The sequence below is a fragment of the Rutidosis leptorrhynchoides genome, chromosome 3, assembly GCF_046630445.1.
Source record: "Rutidosis leptorrhynchoides isolate AG116_Rl617_1_P2 chromosome 3, CSIRO_AGI_Rlap_v1, whole genome shotgun sequence".
Classification (NCBI taxonomy): domain Eukaryota; kingdom Viridiplantae; phylum Streptophyta; class Magnoliopsida; order Asterales; family Asteraceae; genus Rutidosis; species Rutidosis leptorrhynchoides.
Genome location: NC_092335.1, coordinates 589,388,470 through 589,409,694, shown reverse-complemented (window position 1 = coordinate 589,409,694; position 21,225 = coordinate 589,388,470). Strand labels below are relative to the sequence as shown.

Genomic DNA, 21,225 nt, shown 5'->3' with positions numbered 1-21,225 from the left:
TCCTTTTGTGGATCTAATTTGTAAAAAAGAATTTTTTTCGACATCTAACATTGAAGGGTTGTTCATTTTGTGAAAGTTGCTTCTTTTAGCATTAAAGTTAGTTGATCTATTTTGTAAATAAAATATTTTTCGACATCTTTTGGTAATATTGAAGGGTTGTTCCTTTTAAGAAAGTTGCTTATTTTATCGTTGGAGACAAAAAAAAATGTAGCACAGTAGTGGCCTATGTGGGTCCTGTTTGAGCGCAGTGTAGAAGCCGGTAAAGCGTGGTGGGTGTTTTTGGTGTTAGTGATGAGATAAATAATAATTTATAATATAGGTATAAAGTAGGGGGTTCGATTTGTATTTTAATGAAAGAAAAGTAGTTGATTCATAAAAAATAAAAAATTAAATAGTACTGTTCATAAAAAAAATAAGACAAATTTTGTCTATTATTTATTAGTTATTAGTTACGTTGGTAATTGAATTACACTAGTTACGAAGTACTAGAACTTTGATCGTTGCGATCCAGTTATCAAATCCCCAATCCTTCCTCCCTCACTCCGCCAATTTCATTTCAACTGCTCCACTACTTAATTTGTGAGCCATATAAATATATAATCAACAACAAGCAAAATTACGCCATTTCAGGTAAGTTTTTATATTTTTAACTCATTTTTTTTTAATGAAAACCTTAATTGCGTGTTAGGTTTTATTTTTGTACTTTAGGGTTTGAATCTTTGTAAAATTTTAATAAATTGGTGGTCATTATATATTTTTGTTTTGATATTCTACTACAATAGAATAGAATGGATACTACACTCCTTTTATAAGACAAAGCCGTTAAGTGTAAATATTGTTTCATAACTCTGTTTTCTCATCATACTGCATGTCACAGTAATTAACTTAGTGATTTCTAGATTAAATTGATGTTGAATTTGAATAAGCATTAATTTTAATATACAAGATGGGTTCATGGAACTTTTGTATATAAATTGAGGAAATAAATATATATCCCATATTTTTTTGTATTTGCATAATTTAATTATTATTATAGGCTATTGCGTTGTTAGCGAGCACTTTTAAGTGTTTGGGTATTTGCATTTTAGCTTAATTTAGTGGAAAATGCACATTTTATGTGCTTTTGTTGAACACATTTTTAAAACCAGAAGCAATTGAATTATGCAATCCTTCTATTGTATAAAGCTGCCCTTTCTGTTCATGAAATCAATTACAGAAAATAGCCTTTGTTTTATGTAGGGCTGTTTCAATGTGTATGGGCTGTTTCAATGTGTATTGTCAAAGTAGTTGGTACAAATTGAATTTGAATAATAACTACAGTAATATTAGATATTCATATAGTCAACATTGGTTATAGGTTGGTAATAACTATTTATATTTATATATGCGTTTAAAATATGATTATGTTAATTATGAACAATCATAAAGATTGGAATTAATCAAATTTTGGCAAGTGCTAAATGCTGATTTTTGTGATCATCATTTTAGAAACACACCCAAAGACTTCACAATAAACCAAAGTGATCAGTGCTTGTGGTGAAGATAAGTCCCGACTGAGCCAACGTTAAAGAGTGTCTGTTTTCTGTTAAAAAAATCCAACCGAATTGGTTTATGATACCTTAGCTTTAACCTGCTCTGTGAGTGACCAGGTTAAGATTGCCTCTGTAAATCTATATGTGCTCTTCAACTTTGCTTTGTAAATACTCATAAGAAAAAAGTTAAATATATATCTATTGTTATATCTTGAACAAAATAATTCTGTAAGTTATACGCCGTGATTAGTTTATCAACTTAAAACATGTATAATGATGCTACAGAACATAGTCAAACCTACGTGGAATCAACGTGTACTCTGCTTAATAGGTTATATCCTGGTTGAAAGTTGTCAGTTAATTGCATGCATACAGACTGTACTGTTTCATAATGGTTCTTGGGTTGAATATCATAATGTGATGTATGACTTTGTAAAATAATGCACCGAGAAAGCTATCAAATTGTTGTAATTAACATTTGTTCGATCATGACCAATAACTTTGCTGTTTTACATAAATGAATAAATAAATAATTCAATTTTGTTCTTATTTTGGTACATATACTCACGTTGATTGTTAGTATGACATTGTAAGATCTTTTCATAGAAACCTGCTCAGTTAAGTGTTGGCATTTTATTATTCAGACAAAAAAAATGGAGAAGAGTGGTTACGTACCACCTCGATATATTCCTTTGGGACAGTCTGAGCAAGACGAGTCAGATTTAGAGAAAAACATGTTATCAAAAACTGATCAATCTCCTACAAAGGATGAAGTCGTTAATGATGTCCCAGTTCAGTGGTCCTCTGGAATATGTGCTTGTTTCGATGATCTACAAAGCTGTATGTGATTTTCTACCTATTAATCTTGCTTTTTTTGAAGTTCATAAATGTATTTGAATATGATAGACATTGGAAATGGAAATTTTGACCCGCTTTACTACTGATGTGTTAATTTGAGCCATTTGAATTTCACTATCAGGTCAAAAAAAAGGTTAAGCCAAAAAGTAAACCTGTCAAACAGATTGACAGTTCCCGAAATGTATTTTTAGTACGCACAACAGTCTAATTATTTTGTTCAAAGATTTCGATTTCGATTTCGATTACTATTGTGATTGTATTGTTTTTGTAACCATATTTAATTCCCTATTTTGTATAAAACTTAGGAAATTCGATTAATCAAGTATGTGTTTGGTACAATTTGACTTGATTTTGATCCATTTCACCCTGTTCTAAATATGACCCAACTCGACCAATTACCATCATCCTGACCCGCGTGCAGAGGCGATTGTAAGGCAAGAGCAATGGGGTCCAAGGACCCCACTAGGCTTAAATTTTTTTTAATAAAGTATAACTAAAATCGTATAGGACATCATTAAATTTAAAGATAGGACCCTATATATTTGACTATTTGTTAAATTTGTGGTATTTCGTAAGAAACACTCGATTTTTAGAATTTTTTTTTTGCAAAGTACAACTCAAATTGTATAGGACCCCATGCAATTTTGATCCTAGAATCGCCCCTGCCCGCGTGTATTGCCATCTCTAATAGATACTGTTTTTCTTTAAACGATATTTGTATCGTAAAATCATAGATGGTATATATGTTAATATAGGTGATAACAAACATTTCTAGTGACCAAGTCATACCATTTAGTTATCATAAGCTATAACTATAACCAAACATACTAACTCATAGTTCTTCATCTCTTATTAATTTCCAAGAAGCAGATAATGGATATGCATCATTATATCCCTAAATTATTGGGTTTTTGATTACAGTCAAATGGGTCATATTAATACCATCCTAACTGCCTACTCAAAAGTTAATTAAATTTTTTGTTTAGGCTTCATTGGTACGATATGCCCTTGCTATCTATTTGGTACGAATGCCGAGTTTCTAGGATCCAACACTTTCATGGGATCATGTACAACACATTTTATCATTTGTGGTCTTATAAACTCATGTTGCTGCCTGTTTACGGGTGGTTTACTTCTTGGCTTTCCTGGCTGTTTTGCTGCATGCTACGCATGTGGATACCGTCAAGCATTAAGGAAAAAGTATAATCTGCAGGTATGTCCTCTGTTTCTTTCCCCTTTTTTGTAAGTTTAAATCATTGAATATAATTTTTATTGCTTAATTGTTCGATTTGTCACATTTGACCATTTAACCACAACCCTTTATAACCAGTCAAACATATTGGGTCGGCATTGACACCTAGAAAATAAACCATTTGATACAACAACAACAACAACAACAACAAAACCCAATACTTATGTACAAAACCCAATACCACATAAGTGGTGTATGGGGAGGTGAGATGTAGACAATCCTTCCCCTATCCGAGAATAAAGACAAGTCATTTCTCCGCCCAGAGTGAAAACACTCTCAAAAGTAGAGAAAGTCATCCCTCTCTCTATTCGACGGATAGAGAGATTGCTTCCGAGTGGACCTCCGGCCAATTAGTAGAAATTTTTTTTATAAAAATAAAATAAAGATAAAAATAAAGTTAAGACGCCATGAAAATGGTAGAGTCAAATTTTCATGGGTTTTAAATCCTGCCTGAAAATTACTTTAGGCTCTAAGAGTCAGTCAAGTCGCCAATAAACCATTTGATATTGGTGAAATTTGGTTACATTGACTTAGGTGTCTCTTGTGTTTCAACTAATGTAATAATCAAACTTGCCATTTACACTGCATTTGCGGATTGAGTATCGTTGTTGTTGTAATCGATTGAAACACTGTATTATAATTTTGAATTTTGAATTTTGAATGAGAGCAAAGCAATAGACTTGACCCATTGCTCAACCTGACCGACCCGCCCATTTTGCTACCTTAACAAATAAACTTAACTATCAAAAAATGTACATTTATTTGTTGCAGGAATCTCCATGTGGGGACTTTACAACACATCTTTGCTGCCATATGTGCGCTGTATGTCAAGAGTACAGGGAAATTCGTGAAAGATCTGTAAACATTAACCCTAATGCAGCAATGGTTGAATTTACAGCTCCACCAGTTCAGTCAATGGATTTGGCTGTGCATAAATAATACCGTATATATAATATATTTTGTTGTTTCTTCTCTTGGTTTATATACTATGATAGAATAGTGTCAACAGTTAAGAGATTGTAATGTTTGATCATTCGGTACGATTTAGTTTGTCTTACATTTGATTGATCTACTTTTGTTAACCTTGTTCTTCATTGATATATATATATATATATATATATATATATATATATATATATATATATATATATATATATATATATATATATATATATATATATATATATATATATATATATATATATATATATATATATATGTATATAGTGGTAGGATCAAGAGGGAAGTAACCAATCGGGGGGAAGCGGGGGGAAGCAAAAACTTTTTTTTTTCTTCGTTTTTTGAAAAAACTTTGTTCACGAACAACATTATAGATGGGATGAAAATATGAACATTTAGTAGAGACACTTTGTGATAAATGTTTTTATTTTGGCGGGAAAACGTTCGAAGAAGTAATATATAACAATTATCGTGTTTTTCGAGCGTATGTTGAGGTTTTAGCTATTGGTGTTTAGATATTAGGGTTTAGATATTAGGGTTTAGAAATTTAGGGTTTAGATTTAGGATTAAGATTGAGTTTTTAACACGAACGGTTTAGAGTTTAGGGTTTAGGGTTTAGGGTTTGGTGTTTTGGGTTTATGGAATAAACCCAAAACACCAAACCCTAAACTCTAAATCGGGCTAAATTTTACTTCACAAAACATGAAAAAAAAACGTTCATATTCTTCACGAACAATATTATCTTGAATGTTATTTTTGTCGATCGTTTTCCCGCCTAAATAATAACATTCATCTCGAAGTGTCTCTTCTAAATGTTCATATTTTCGTGTGATCTTGATGCCGGAGAAAAAAATTCCAAAAAAAGCAACAAAAAAAAAAGTTTGCTTCCCCCCGATTGGTTACTTCCCCATTGATCATGCCCATATATATATATATATATATATATATATATATATATATATATATATATATATATATATATATATATATATATATATATATATATACACACGGAGACAACATGGCTGAAATAAATACACAAGTCTATAATTTAAAAGCTCTGGCAAATTTTGGTAGTAGCATGTTTGTTGTGATAGGCAAGCTAGTTGTCACGGACTTATCTCGATAAGCTCACGTGCGGCACTTAGTCTCTACTAAGTCAGCCTTTCTCGGACCTTATAACGATTCAAGTAACCAAAAGAGAAAATATTATAGAACAAGTGGAATTGAAGAAAATACTTATATTGCTTGAGAATGCTTTACAAGAGAGAATGTTTGAGATTTGAGGTGTGGTGTGCCAAATGAGACCACCCCTATTTATACTACTTCTAACACAAAATGGATGGCTAAGATTAATCTAAATCAATGGTTAGGATCTAAGTACTAGAAACTTCAAGTATATACATGGAGATAGATATTTCCATGAACATTCCATACCATTCCATGGAAGAACTCATGGGAAAGTTCTAGGGAGCTTCCATGATGTTCTTGGGCCTTCCATGAAGTTCTTGGGTTAAAACCCTTAATTGGGTCATAATCTTAGTGGGTTGGGCCACGAACTTATTGGGTTGTGACATTCTCCCCCACCTAAGCTCGCGACGTCCTCGTCGTGTGATCCTCGTGATACTTCTTGATTTTGTCTGTGAACTGCCACAATAAGTCTTCGGCTTCCCAGTTTGCCTCACTATCGGGCAAGTTACGCCACTTAACCAGGTATTCTCTATAGCTCGGCACACCTCGTCTCCGTACCGTTCGATGCAACAAGATATCTTCCACTTCACGATCGAACGAAGTCGCAACTGCCATTGGTGCTCGTTTGGAAACTCCTCGTTCTGGGTCTTCCTCGTCCCCATGATAAGGTTTTAGAAAACTTACGTGGAAGACTGGATGAATCTTTAACTTGGGCGGTAGTTGAACTCGATAAGATACGTTCCCAACACGTCCAATTACCGGGAATGGGCCTTCATATCTCCGGATCAATCCTTTGTGCACCTTCCTAAATGTTTTGAATTGTTGAGGTAAAAGCTTCACCATCACCTGGTCCCCAACTTTGAACTCAACATGTCGTCTTTTCTCATCCGCCCATTTCTTCATTTTCTTGGCCGCCTTATCTAGTGATGCTCGCGCCAAGTCGGCTTGTTCGTGCCACTCCTTCATCGTTCTATAAGCGGCTGGGCTGCTTCCATCATATGAAGCGGCCAAAGCATTCGGGGTCAATGGTTGGCATCCTGTCACCAACTCAAAAGGACTCTTCCCCGTGGACTCACTCCTTTGCATGTTATAAGAGAACTGAGCAATATCAAGAAGCTTAGCCCAATCATGTTGATTTGCACTTACATAGTGTCGAAGATAGAGCTCCAATAGTGCATTCACCCTTTCCGTCTGTCCGTCTGTTTGGGGATGAAAACTCGTGGAGAAATTCAAGTCCGTCCCCATGATCTTGAACAACTCCGTCCAAAAACGCCCTGTGAACCTCGGATCTCGATCACTTACTATCACATGCGGTATCCCCCAATACTTCACCACATTCTTGAAAAATAATTTTGCGGTTTCATCCGCGGTAACTTCGGATGATGCGGCTATGAAGGTACCATACTTAGAAAACCGGTCTACCACGACTATAATACTCCCACACCCTTCCGACTTAGGTAAGCAAGTAATGAAGTCCATGGAAACACTCTCCCATGGTCCTTTCGGTGTAGGTAGCGGCTGTAATAGTCCTCCTGGTTGGCGTTGCTCTATCTTATCTTGTTGGCATATTAGGCATGTTCGCACGTACGTCTCTACGTCGTCTTCCATCCTTGGCCAATAATAAGTGCCTTCTACTAATGCCAGTGTCCTCTTGATACCTGGATGACCAGCCCACTTTGAATCATGACACTCCTTCAAGATTGTCCGTCTAAGATCACCCCACTTAGGCACATATAACCGGTCTCCTTTGGTGAATAATAGATCACCCTTGAGCCAAAACCTTCGCGTTTTTCCATCTCGAGCCAATCCAACAAGGTTTTTGGCTATAGGATCATGCTCTAATCCATCCTTTATACGATCTTGAAGGAAGAATTGTGGTTTTGTGATCGCTGCAAACTCCGCCTTACGACTTAGGGCATCAGCTACCACATTGGCTTTCCCAGGCTTATACTCCAACACATAGTCAAATTCGGCTAAGAAGTCTTGCCAACGAGCTTGTTTGGGACTCAACTTCTTTTGGGTTTGAAAATAACTCGTTGCCACATTATCCGTCTTGATCACGAACCTTGATCCCAAAAGATAATGCCTCCATGTCCTCAAACAATGAATAATCGCTGTCATCTCTTTCTCTTGCACAGTGTACTTCCTTTCCGCCTCGTTAAGTTTTCGACTTTCAAACGCGATTGGGTGACCTTCTTGCATTAGAACTCCTCCAATAGCAAAGTCCGATGCGTCTGTGTGTAACTCGAACGGAATGGTCACATCCGGAAGTCTCAACACCGGTTCTTCCATGACAGCTCCTTTTAACTCCTCGAATGCTGCTTGACATTTCTCATCCCACAACCAAGCTTTATTCTTCTTTAACAATTCTGTCAATGGAGCCGCTTTCGCCGAGTATCCCTTGATAAAACGACGATAGTAGTTTACTAAACCAAGGAAAGATCGTAAATCAGTCACCTTCGTTGGTGCCTCCCACTCTTGAATTGCCTTGACCTTAGCCCCATCCATGAGTAACTTCCCATTTTTAATTCTATGTCCAAGAAAATCCACCTCCTCTAATCCGAATGAACATTTCTCTAGCTTCACATACAACTCGTTGTCCCTTAGTACTTGAAATACCTGCTTCAAGTGCCTCACATGATCTTCCATGGTGTCGCTATACACGACTATGTCATCCAAGTACACCACGACAAACTTGTCGAGGAACGGGTGGAATAATTTGTTCATCAAAGTACAAAATGTGGCAGGGGCATTGGTTAAACCAAAGGGCATGACTAGGAATTCATAAGCGCCATACCTCGTCACGCATGTGGTCTTAGCCTCATCTCCTTCGGCAATTCGGACTTGATAATATCCCGATCTCAAGTCTAACTTGGAGAAGTATCTCGCCTTCCCAAGTTGATCGAACAAATCAGCAATAAGTGGGATTGGGTATTTGTTCTTGATAGTTACCTTGTTGAGTGCCCGGTAATCTGTACACATCCGCAAGGACCCATCCTTCTTTCTTTGAAATAGCACCGGAGCACCATACGGGGATTTTGACGGTCGGATGTATCCCGCATCCAGCAACTCCTTGAGTTGTCTTCGCAACTCCTCTAACTCGGGTGGTGGCATTCGGTATGGGGCTTTGGAAGGTGGTTTTGATCCCGGCTCCAACTTGATCACATGGTCAACCTCCCTCCTAGGTGGTAACTTCTTTGGTAACTCCTTGGGCATGACATCCTTGAACTCATCAAGGACCTTCTCAATTTCCTTGGGTACCTCTAGTTTTCCCTTATCTTCGACCGTCTCTTGCTTTGCTACCGCTAAATAGCATGTCTCATTCTTGTTGTACCCCTTCTTGAATTGCATGGCCGAAAGTGACTTGGATGCACTCTTGCTTCCACGTTCGGTTGACACCATACAAGTCTTCTCACCATCCAAGATACACAGTGAGTTAGCGAACGGTATAGGGAAACCGCGTACCTTATCTAGGAACTCCATCCCAAGTACCAACTTGAAGTCGTCCATAGGCACGACTGAGAGATCAATCATTCCTTCCCATTCTCCAATCTTCACATATACGTCTTTAGCCACCCCACTAATCGGTCTGGCACTCGTGTTCACCGTCTTCATCATGCCACTCTCTTTTGTTTCCTTAAGTCCTAGCCTTTTGGCTTCATCGGTGGAGATAAAGTTATGAGTTGCTCCCGTATCCACCAAAGCTCGTACCCGATCTCCACAAATGTTAATATCTACGAATTGGAGTCCTTTAGCCACTACCTTGGGTATCTCCGTCTTGGCCTTGATTGCGTTGAGGATATGCATTGATCCGATGCACTGCTCCTCATCCTGACAACCCGCCTTTTGAGCTTCCATAGCATGAAGGCTAGCTTTCTTCGGACAATCTCGGGCTCTATGCGGTCCATCACATATGAAACATCCATCATTCTTGTAAGAAGTTTTTATGTTCTTGTTATTCCCGGTTGGTGGCTTACGTGTATTATCATTCCTTGATTGGGCGGGCTTATCTCCCCCACCTTTCTCATGGCTCACCTTCTTATCTTTTGACTTGAACGAATCTTTCCTATTAGCATGGTCGACTAGTGCCTCCGCTTGAGCAATTGCGGTGGCAAGGTCTTGGACTCCTCGTCTCTCCAACTCCGTTTTAGCCCAAGGTTGCAAACCATCGAGAAAATAGAAGAGGAGAATATCATCGGGAATATTTGGGACCTCCAGGCTAAGGTTCGTGAATTCTTTAATATACTCCCGAATCGTCCCGGAATGATGTAATTTACGTAGACGACTCATCGCATCCTTTTGAGCATTCTTGGGGTAGAATTGATTCTTAAGTTCAGTAAGGAAATCATCCCAAGTATCAATAGTAATCGTACCTTTCTCGATATCTCCATATCGACGACGCCACCATAACGCTGCGGTATCCTTCAGGTAACGGGTTGCCGTCTTGATCTTCATTGCATCATCCACTATGTTGACTCCCTCCAAGTATTGTTCCATCTCCCATATAAAATCATCAACCGCTCGGGCTTCCCGCTTCCCCACGAACGGTGACGGCTTGGGAACGTCCACCTTCGGATCATTGCATCCAGTGTTGCTACCCCCACTAGCCATGAATCTCAAACAAGAGTTCATGTTGGTTTGTAAATCCACGAGGCGTTGGTGAATAGTGGAGACCTCCCCCTCCATTTCGCCTCGCAACTTCGTAATCTCACCCATGAGCATACCCCTTAAGTCATGGATCTCACGTCGCATGTCAACGTCTAGCACGTTGATTGCACTCTTGCAATCATCTTTCAATTCGTCAAAGTCCCCGTCCAAACCATCCAAACGTTGGTGGACGTCTTCGACCTTTGCTTTCACGTCGTCCATGGATGTCTCTACATCCATGATCCTCTTGTCCAAGTTTGCGACAAAGTCTTTGGACATACCTCGGTTCTTCTTGGCTCCTTGTCGAGTCTCTACCCGACCACGAGTCTCATCACCCATCACACCACTTGTTGCGCTCACATTCTTCTCGGTCTCGGTTGCCATCTCCTTGAATCGACCTGGCTCTGATACCAAATGTCACGAACTTATCTCGATAAGCTCACGTGCGGCACTTAGTCTCTACTAAGTCAGCCTTTCTCGGACCTTATAACGATTCAAGTAACCAAAAGAGAAAATATTATAGAACAAGTGGAATTGAAGAAAATACTTATATTGCTTGAGAATGCTTTACAAGAGAGAATGTTTGAGATTTGAGGTGTGGTGTGCCAAATGAGACCACCCCTATTTATACTACTTCTAACACAAAATGGATGGCTAAGATTAATCTAAATCAATGGTTAGGATCTAAGTACTAGAAACTTCAAGTATATACATGGAGATAGATATTTCCATGAACATTCCATACCATTCCATGGAAGAACTCATGGGAAAGTTCTAGGGAGCTTCCATGATGTTCTTGGGCCTTCCATGAAGTTCTTGGGTTAAAACCCTTAATTGGGTCATAATCTTAGTGGGTTGGGACACGAATAAGTTCGTGGCCCAACCCACTAAGATTATGACCCAATTAAGGGTTTTAACCCAAGAACTTCATGGAAGGCCCAAGAACATCATGGAAGCTCCCTAGAACTTTCCCATGAGTTCTTCCATGGAATGGTATGGAATGTTCATGGAAATATCTATCTCCATGTATATACTTGAAGTTTCTAGTACTTAGATCCTAACCATTGATTTAGATTAATCTTAGCCATCCATTTTGTGTTAGAAGTAGTATAAATAGGGGTGGTCTCATTTGGCACACCACACCTCAAATCTCAAACATTCTCTCTTGTAAAGCATTCTCAAGCAATATAAGTATTTTCTTCAATTCCACTTGTTCTATAATATTTTCTCTTTTGGTTACTTGAATCGTTATAAGGTCCGAGAAAGGCTGACTTAGTAGAGACTAAGTGCCGCACGTGAGCTTATTGAGATAAGTCCGTGACATTTGGTATCAGAGCCAGGTCGATTCAAGGAGATGGCAACCGAGACCGAGAAGAATGTGAGCGCAACAAGTGGTGTGATGGGTGATGAGACTCGTGGTCGGGTAGAGACTCGACAAGGAGCCAAGAAGAACCGAGGTATGTCCAAAGACTTTGTCGCAAACTTGGACAAGAGGATCATGGATGTAGAGACATCCATGGACGACGTGAAAGCAAAGGTCGAAGACGTCCACCAACGTTTGGATGGTTTGGACGGGGACTTTGACGAATTGAAAGATGATTGCAAGAGTGCAATCAACGTGCTAGACGTTGACATGCGACGTGAGATCCATGACTTAAGGGGTATGCTCATGGGTGAGATTACGAAGTTGCGAGGCGAAATGGAGGGGGAGGTCTCCACTATTCACCAACGCCTCGTGGATTTACAAACCAACATGAACTCTTGTTTGAGATTCATGGCTAGTGGGGGTAGCAACACTGGATGCAATGATCCGAAGGTGGACGTTCCCAAGCCGTCACCGTTCGTGGGGAAGCGGGAAGCCCGAGCGGTTGATGATTTTATATGGGAGATGGAACAATACTTGGAGGGAGTCAACATAGTGGATGATGCAATGAAGATCAAGACGGCAACCCGTTACCTGAAGGATACCGCAGCGTTATGGTGGCGTCGTCGATATGGAGATATCGAGAAAGGTACGATTACTATTGATACTTGGGATGATTTCCTTACTGAACTTAAGAATCAATTCTACCCCAAGAATGCTCAAAAGGATGCGATGAGTCGTCTACGTAAATTACATCATTCCGGGACGATTCGGGAGTATATTAAAGAATTCACGAACCTTAGCCTGGAGGTCCCAAATATTCCCGATGATATTCTCCTCTTCTATTTTCTCGATGGTTTGCAACCTTGGGCTAAAACGGAGTTGGAGAGACGAGGAGTCCAAGACCTTGCCACCGCAATTGCTCAAGCGGAGGCACTAGTCGACCATGCTAATAGGAAAGATTCGTTCAAGTCAAAAGATAAGAAGGTGAGCCATGAGAAAGGTGGGGGAGATAAGCCCGCCCAATCAAGGAATGATAATACACGTAAGCCACCAACCGGGAATAACAAGAACATAAAAACTTCTTACAAGAATGATGGATGTTTCATATGTGATGGACCGCATAGAGCCCGAGATTGTCCGAAGAAAGCTAGCCTTCATGCTATGGAAGCTCAAAAGGCGGGTTGTCAGGATGAGGAGCAGTGCATCGGATCAATGCATATCCTCAACGCAATCAAGGCCAAGACGGAGATACCCAAGGTAGTGGCTAAAGGACTCCAATTCGTAGATATTAACATTTGTGGAGATCGGGTACGAGCTTTGGTGGATACGGGAGCAACTCATAACTTTATCTCCACCGATGAAGCCAAAAGGCTAGGACTTAAGGAAACAAAAGAGAGTGGCATGATGAAGACGGTGAACACGAGTGCCAGACCGATTAGTGGGGTGGCTAAAGACGTATATGTGAAGATTGGAGAATGGGAAGGAATGATTGATCTCTCAGTCGTGCCTATGGACGACTTCAAGTTAGTACTTGGGATGGAGTTCCTAGATAAGGTACGCGGTTTCCCTATGCCGTTTGCTAATTCACTGTGTATCTTGGATGGTGAGAAGACTTGTATGGTGTCAACCGAACGTGGAAGCAAGAGTGCATCCAAGTCACTTTCGGCCATGCAATTCAAGAAGGGGTACAACAAGAATGAGACATGCTATTTAGCGGTAGCAAAGCAAGAGACGGTCGAAGATAAGGGAAAACTAGAGGTACCCAAGGAGATTGAGAAGGTCCTCGATGAGTTCAAGGATGTCATGCCCAAGGAGTTACCAAAGAAGTTACCACCTAGGAGGGAGGTTGACCATGCGATCGAGTTGGAGCCGGGATCAAAACCACCTTCCAAAGCCCCATACCGAATGCCACCACCCGAGTTAGAGGAGTTGCGAAGACAACTCAAGGAGTTGCTGGATGCGGGATACATCCGACCGTCAAAATCCCCGTATGGTGCTCCGGTGCTATTTCAAAGAAAGAAGGATGGGTCCTTGCGGATGTGTACAGATTACCGGGCACTCAACAAGGTAACTATCAAGAACAAATACCCAATCCCACTTATTGCTGATTTGTTCGATCAACTTGGGAAGGCGAGATACTTCTCCAAGTTAGACTTGAGATCGGGATATTATCAAGTCCGAATTGCCGAAGGAGATGAGGCTAAGACCACATGCGTGACGAGGTATGGCGCTTATGAATTCCTAGTCATGCCCTTTGGTTTAACCAATGCCCCTGCCACATTTTGTACTTTGATGAACAAATTATTCCACCCGTTCCTCGACAAGTTTGTCGTGGTGTACTTGGATGACATAGTCGTGTATAGCGACACCATGGAAGATCATGTGAGGCACTTAAAGCAGGTATTTCAAGTACTAAGGGACAACGAGTTGTATGTGAAGCTAGAGAAATGTTCATTCGGATTAGAGGAGGTGGATTTTCTTGGACATAGAATTAAAAATGGGAAGTTACTCATGGATGGGGCTAAGGTCAAGGCTGAAATGTCCCGTTCTTATTGATTAAAAACGTTCCATATTAATTGATTTCGTTGCGAGGTTTTGACCTCTATATGAGACGTTTTTCAAAGACTGCATTCATTTTTAAACAAACCATAACCTTTATTTCATCAATAAAGGTTTAAAAAGCTTTACGTAGATTATCAAATAATGATAATCTAAAATATCCTGTTTACACACGACCATTACATAATGGTTTACAATACAAATATGTTACAACAAAATAAGTTTCTTGAATGCAGTTTTTACACAATATCATACAAGCATGGACTCCAAATCTTGTCCTTATTTAAGTATGCGACAGCGGAAGCTCTTAATAATCACCTGAGAATAAACATGCTTAAAACGTCAACAAAAATGTTGGTGAGTTATAGGTTTAACCTATATATATCAAATCGTAACAATAGACCACAAGATTTCATATTTCAATACACATCCCATACATAGAGATAAAAATCATTCATATGGTGAACACCTGGTAACCGACAATAACAAGATGCATATATAAGAATATCCCCATCATTCCGGGACACCCTTCGGATATGATATAAATTTCGAAGTACTAAAGCATCCGGTACTTTGGATGGGGTTTGTTAGGCCCAATAGATCTATCTTTAGGATTCGCGTCAATTAGGGTGTCTGTTCCCTAATTCTTAGATTACCAGACTTAATAAAAAGGGGCATATTCGATTTCGATAATTCAACCATAGAATGTAGTTTCACGTACTTGTGTCTATTTTGTAAATCATTTATAAAACCTGCATGTATTCTCATCCCAAAAATATTAGATTTTAAAAGTGGGACTATAACTCACTTTCACAGATTTTTACTTCGTCGGGAAGTAAGACTTGGCCACTGGTTGATTCACGAACCTATAACAATATATACATATATATCAAAGTATGTTCAAAATATATTTACAACACTTTTAATATATTTTGATGTTTTAAGTTTATTAAGTCAGCTGTCCTCGTTAGTAACCTACAACTAGTTGTCCACAGTTAGATGTACAGAAATAAATCGATAAATATTATCTTGAATCAATCCACGACCCAGTGTATACGTATCTCAGTATTGATCACAACTCAAACTATATATATTTTGGAATCAACCTCAACCCTGTATAGCTAACTCCAACATTCACATATAGAGTGTCTATGGTTGTTCCGAAATATATATATAGATGTGTCGACATGATAGGTCGAAACATTGTATACGTGTCTATGGTATCTCAAGATTACATAATATATAATACAAGTTGATTAAGTTATGGTTGGAATAGATTTGTTACCAATTTTCACGTAGCTAAAATGAGAAAAATTATCCAATCTTGTTTTACCCATAACTTCTTCATTTTAAATCCGTTTTGAGTGAATCAAATTGCTATGGTTTCATATTGAACTCTATTTTATGAATCTAAACAAAAAAAGTATAGGTTTCTAGTCGGAAAAATAAGTTACAAGTCGTTTTTGTAAAGGTAGTCATTTCAGTCGAAAGAACGACGTCTAGATGACCATTTTAGAAAACATACTTCCACTTTGAGTTTAACCATAATTTTTGGATATAGTTTCATGTTCATAATAAAAATCATTTTCTCAGAATAACAACTTTTAAATCAAAGTTTATCATAGTTTTTAATTAACTAACCCAAAACAGCCCGCGGTGTTACTACGACGGCGTAAATCCGGTTTTACGGTGTTTTTCGTGTTTCCAGGTTTTAAATCATTAAGTTAGCATATCATATAGATATAGAACATGTGTTTAGTTGATTTTAAAAGTCAAGTTAGAAGGATTAACTTTTGTTTGCGAACAAGTTTAGAATTAACTAAACTATGTTCTAGTGATTACAAGTTTAAACCTTCGAATAAGATAGCTTTATATGTATGAATCGAATGATGTTATGAACATCATTACTACCTTAAGTTCCTTGGATAAACCTACTGGAAAAGAGAAAAATGGATCTAGCTTCAACGGATCCTTGGATGGCTCGAAGTTCTTGAAGTAGAATCATGACACGAAAACAAGTTCAAGTAAGATCATCACTTGAAATAAGATTGTTATAGTTATAGAAATTGAACCAAAGTTTGAATATGATTATTACCTTGTATTAGAATGATAACCTACTGTAAGAAACAAAGATTTCTTGAGGTTGGATGATCACCTTACAAGATTGGAAGTGAGCTAGCAAACTTGAAAGTATTCTTGATTTTATGAAACTAGAACTTTTGGAATTTATGAAGAACACTTAGAACTTGAAGATAGAACTTGAGAGAGATCAATTAGATGAAGAAAATTGAAGAATGAAAGTGTTTGTAGGTGTTTTTGGTCGTTGGTGTATGGATTAGATATAAAGGATATGTAATTTTGTTTTCATGTAAATAAGTCATGAATGATTACTCATATTTTGTAATTTTATGAGATATTTCATGCTAGTTGCCAAATGATGGTTCCCACATGTGTTAGGTGACTCACATGGGCTGCTAAGAGCTGATCATTGGAGTGTATATACCAATAGTACATACATCTAAAAGCTGTGTATTGTACGAGTACGAATACGGGTGCATACGAGTAGAATTGTTGATGAAACTGAATGAGGATGTAATTGTAAGCATTTTTGTTAAGTAGAAGTATTTTGATAAGTGTCTTGAAGTCTTTCAAAAGTGTATGAATACATATTAAAAAACTACATGTATATACATTTTAACTGAGTCGTTAAGTCATCGTTAGTCGTTACATGTAAATGTTGTTTTGAAACCTTTAGGTTAACGATCTTGTTGAATGTTGTTAACCCATTGTTTATTATAACAAATGAGATGTTAAATTATTATATTATCATGATATTATGATATATAATATATCTTAGTATGATGTATATACAGTTAAATGTCGTTACAACGATAATCGTTACATATATGTCTCGTTTCGAAATCATTAAGTTAGTAGTCTTATTTTTACATATGTATTTCATTATTAATACACTTAATAATATATTTACTTATCATTTAACATAAATAACCAAGTGTATCAATATCTTAATATGATTCATATGTACCTAGTAAGACGTTGTTATAACGATAATCGTTATATATATCGTTTTCGAGTTTCTTAAATTAATAGTCTCATTTTTATGTATATAACTCATTGTTAAAATACCTAATGAGATACATACTTATAATAAAAACATGTTAACTATATATATAACCATATATATGTCATCGTATAGTTTTTACAAGTTTTAACGTTCGTGAATCACCGGTCAACTTGGGTGGTCAATTGTCTATATGAAACATATTTCAATTAATCAAGTCTTAACAAGTTTGATTGCTTAACATGTTGGAAACATTTAATCATGTAAATATCAATCTCAATTAATATATATAAACATGGAAAAGTTCGGGTCACTACAGTACCTACCCGTTAAATAAATTTCGTCCCGAAATTTTAAGCTGTTGAAGGTGTTGACGAATCTTCTGGAAATAGATGCGGGTATTTATTCTTCATCTGATCTTCACGCTCCCAGGTGAACTCGGGTCCTCTACGAGCATTCCATCGAACCTTAACAATTGGTATCTTGTTTTGCTTAAGTCTTTTAACCTCACGATCCATTATTTCGACGGGTTCTTCGATGAATTGAAGTTTTTCGTTGATTTGGATTTCATCTAATGGAATAGTGAGATCTTCTTTAGCAAAACATTTCTTCAAATTCGAGACGTGGAAAGTGTTATGTACAGCCGCGAGTTGTTGAGGTAACTCTAGTCGGTAAGCTACTGGTCCGACACGATCAATAATCTTGAATGGTCCAATATACCTTGGATTTAATTTCCCTCGTTTACCAAATCGAACAACGCCTTTCCAAGGTGCAACTTTAAGCATGACCATCTCTCCAATTTCAAATTCTATATCTTTTCTTTTAATGTCAGCGTAGCTCTTTTGTCGACTTTGGGCGGTTTTCAACCGTTGTTGAATTTGGATGATCTTCTCGGTAGTTTCTTGTATAATCTCTGGACCCGTAATCTGTCTATCCCCCACTTCACTCCAACAAATCGGAGACCTGCACTTTCTACCATAAAGTGCTTCAAACGGTGCCATCTCAATGCTTGAATGGTAGCTGTTGTTGTAGGAAAATTCTGCTAACGGTAGATGTCGATCCCAACTGTTTCCAAAATCAATAACACATGCTCGTAGCATGTCTTCAAGCGTTTGTATCGTCCTTTCGCTCTGCCCATCAGTTTGTGGATGATAGGCAGTACTCATGTCTAGACGAGTTCCTAATGCTTGCTGTAATGTCTGCCAGAATCTTGAAATAAATCTGCCATCCCTATCAGAGATAATAGAGATTGGTATTCCATGTCTGGAGATGACTTCCTTCAAATACAGTCGTGCTAACTTCTCCATCTTGTCATCTTCTCTTATTGGTAGGAAGTGTGCTGATTTGGTGAGACGATCAACTATTACCCAAATAGTATCAAAACCACTTGCAGTCCTTGGCAATTTAGTGATGAAATCCATGGTAATGTTTTCCCATTTCCATTCCGGGATTTCGGGTTGTTGAAGTAGACCTGATGGTTTCTGATGCTCAGCTTTGACCTTAGAACACGTCAAACATTCTCCTACGTATTTAGCAACATCGGCTTTCATACCCGGCCACCAAAAATGTTTCTTAAGATCCTTGTACATCTTCCCCGTTCCAGGATGTATTGAGTATCTGGTTTTATGAGCTTCTCTAAGTACCATTTCTCTCATATCTCCAAATTTTGGTACCCAAATCCTTTCAGCCCTATACCGGGTTCCGTCTTCCCGAATATTAAGATGCTTCTCCGATCCTTTGGGTATTTCATCCTTTAAATTTCCCTCTTTTAAAACTCCTTGTTGCGCCTCCATTATTTGAGTAGTAAGGTTATTATGAATCATTATATTCATAGATTTTACTCGAATGGGTTCTCTGTCCTTCCTGCTCAAGGCATCGGCTACCACATTTGCCTTCCCCGGGTGGTAACGAATCTCAAAGTCGTAATCATTCAACAATTCAATCCACCTACGCTGCCTCATATTCAGTTGTTTCTGATTAAATATGTGTTGAAGACTTTTGTGGTCGGTATATATAATACTTTTGACCCCATATAAGTAGTGCCTCCAAGTCTTTAATGCAAAAACAACCGCGCCTAATTCCAAATCATGCGTCATATAATTTTGTTCGTGAATCTTCAATTGTCTAGACGCATAAGCAATCACCTTCGTTCGTTGCATTAATACACAACCGAGACCTTGCTTTGATGCGTCACAATAAATCACAAAATCATCATTCCCTTCAGGCAATGACAATATAGGTGCCGTAGTTAGCTTTTTCTTCAATAACTGAAACGCTTTCTCTTGTTCATCATTCCATTCAAATTTCTTCCCTTTATGCGTTAATGCAGTCAAGGGTTTTGCTATTCTGGAAAAGTCTTGGATGAACCTTCTGTAGTAACCAGCTAGTCCTAAAAACTGGCGTATGTGTTTCGGAGTTTTCGGGGTTTCCCACTTTTCAACAGTTTCTATCTTTGCCGGATCCACCTTAATACCTTCTTTGTTCACTATGTGACCGAGGAATTGAACTTCTTCCAACCAAAATGCACACTTTGAAAACTTAGCGTACAATTCTTCCTTCCTCAATACTTCTAACACCTTTCTCAAATGTTCACCGTGTTCTTGGTCATTCTTTGAGTAAATAAGTATGTCATCAATGAAAACAATGACAAACTTGTCAAGGTATGGTCCACACACTCGGTTCATAAGGTCCATGAACACAGCTGGTGCATTAGTTAAACCAAACGGCATGACCATAAACTCGTAATGACCGTAACGTGTTCTGAAAGCAGTCTTTGGAATATCATCTTCTTTCACCCGCATTTGATGATACCCGGAACGTAAGTCAATCTTTGAATAAACAGACGAGCCTTGTAGTTGATCAAATAAGTCGTCGATTCTCGGTAGTGGGTAGCGGTTCTTGATGGTAAGTTTGTTCAACTCTCGGTAGTCGATACACAACCTGAATGTACCATCTTTCTTCTTGACAAACAAAACAGGAGCTCCCCACGGTGATGTGCTTGGTCGAATGAAACCACGCTCTAAAAGTTCTTGTAATTGGCTTTGCAGTTCTTTCATCTCGCTGGGTGCGAGTCTGTAAGGAGCACGAGCTATTGGTGCAGCTCCTGGTACAAGATCTATTTGAAATTCAACGGATCGATGTGGGGGTAATCCCGGTAATTCTTTCGGAAATACATCGGGAAATTCTTTTGCAATGGGAACATCATTGATGCTCTTTTCTTCAGTTTGTACTTTCTCGACGTGTGCTAGAACAGCATAGCAACCTTTTCTTATTAGTTTTTGTGCCTTCAAATTACTAATGAGATGTAGCTTCGTGTTGCCCTTTTCTCCGTACACCATTAAGGGTTTTCCTTTTTCTCGTATAATGCGAATTGCATTTTTGTAACAAACGATCTCCGCTTTCACTTCTTTCAACCAGTCCATTCCGATTATCACATCAAAACTCCCTAACTCTACTGGTATCAAATCAATCTTAAATGTTTCGCTAACCAGTTTAATTTCTCGATTCCGACATATATTATCTGCTGAAATTAATTTACCATTTGCTAATTCGAGTAAAAATTTACTATCCAAAGGCGTCAATGGACAACTTAATTTAGCACAAAAATCTCTACTCATATAGCTTCTATCCGCACCCGAATCAAATAAAACGTAAGCAGATTTATTGTCAATAAGAAACGTACCCGTAACAAGCTCCGGGTCTTCCTGTGCCTCTGCCGCATTAATATTGAAAACTCTTCCACGACCTTGTCCATTCGTGTTCTCCTGGTTCGGGCAAT

The 21,225-nt window shown here is 38.2% G+C and overlaps 1 protein-coding gene across 1 annotated transcript; it reads left to right on the top strand.

Annotated features, from left to right (window-relative positions):
- The first annotated feature begins 536 nt into the window (after positions 1 to 536).
- On the top strand, positions 537 to 4,688 carry LOC139898750 (cell number regulator 5-like). The gene is made up of 4 exons (XM_071881517.1): positions 537 to 630; positions 2,177 to 2,372; positions 3,377 to 3,603; positions 4,414 to 4,688. Exons 2-4 carry the CDS (start codon positions 2,186 to 2,188, stop codon positions 4,579 to 4,581), a joined length of 582 nt encoding a protein of 193 aa, XP_071737618.1. The 5' UTR covers positions 537 to 630; positions 2,177 to 2,185; the 3' UTR covers positions 4,582 to 4,688.
- The last annotated feature ends 16,537 nt before the right edge of the window (positions 4,689 to 21,225 follow it).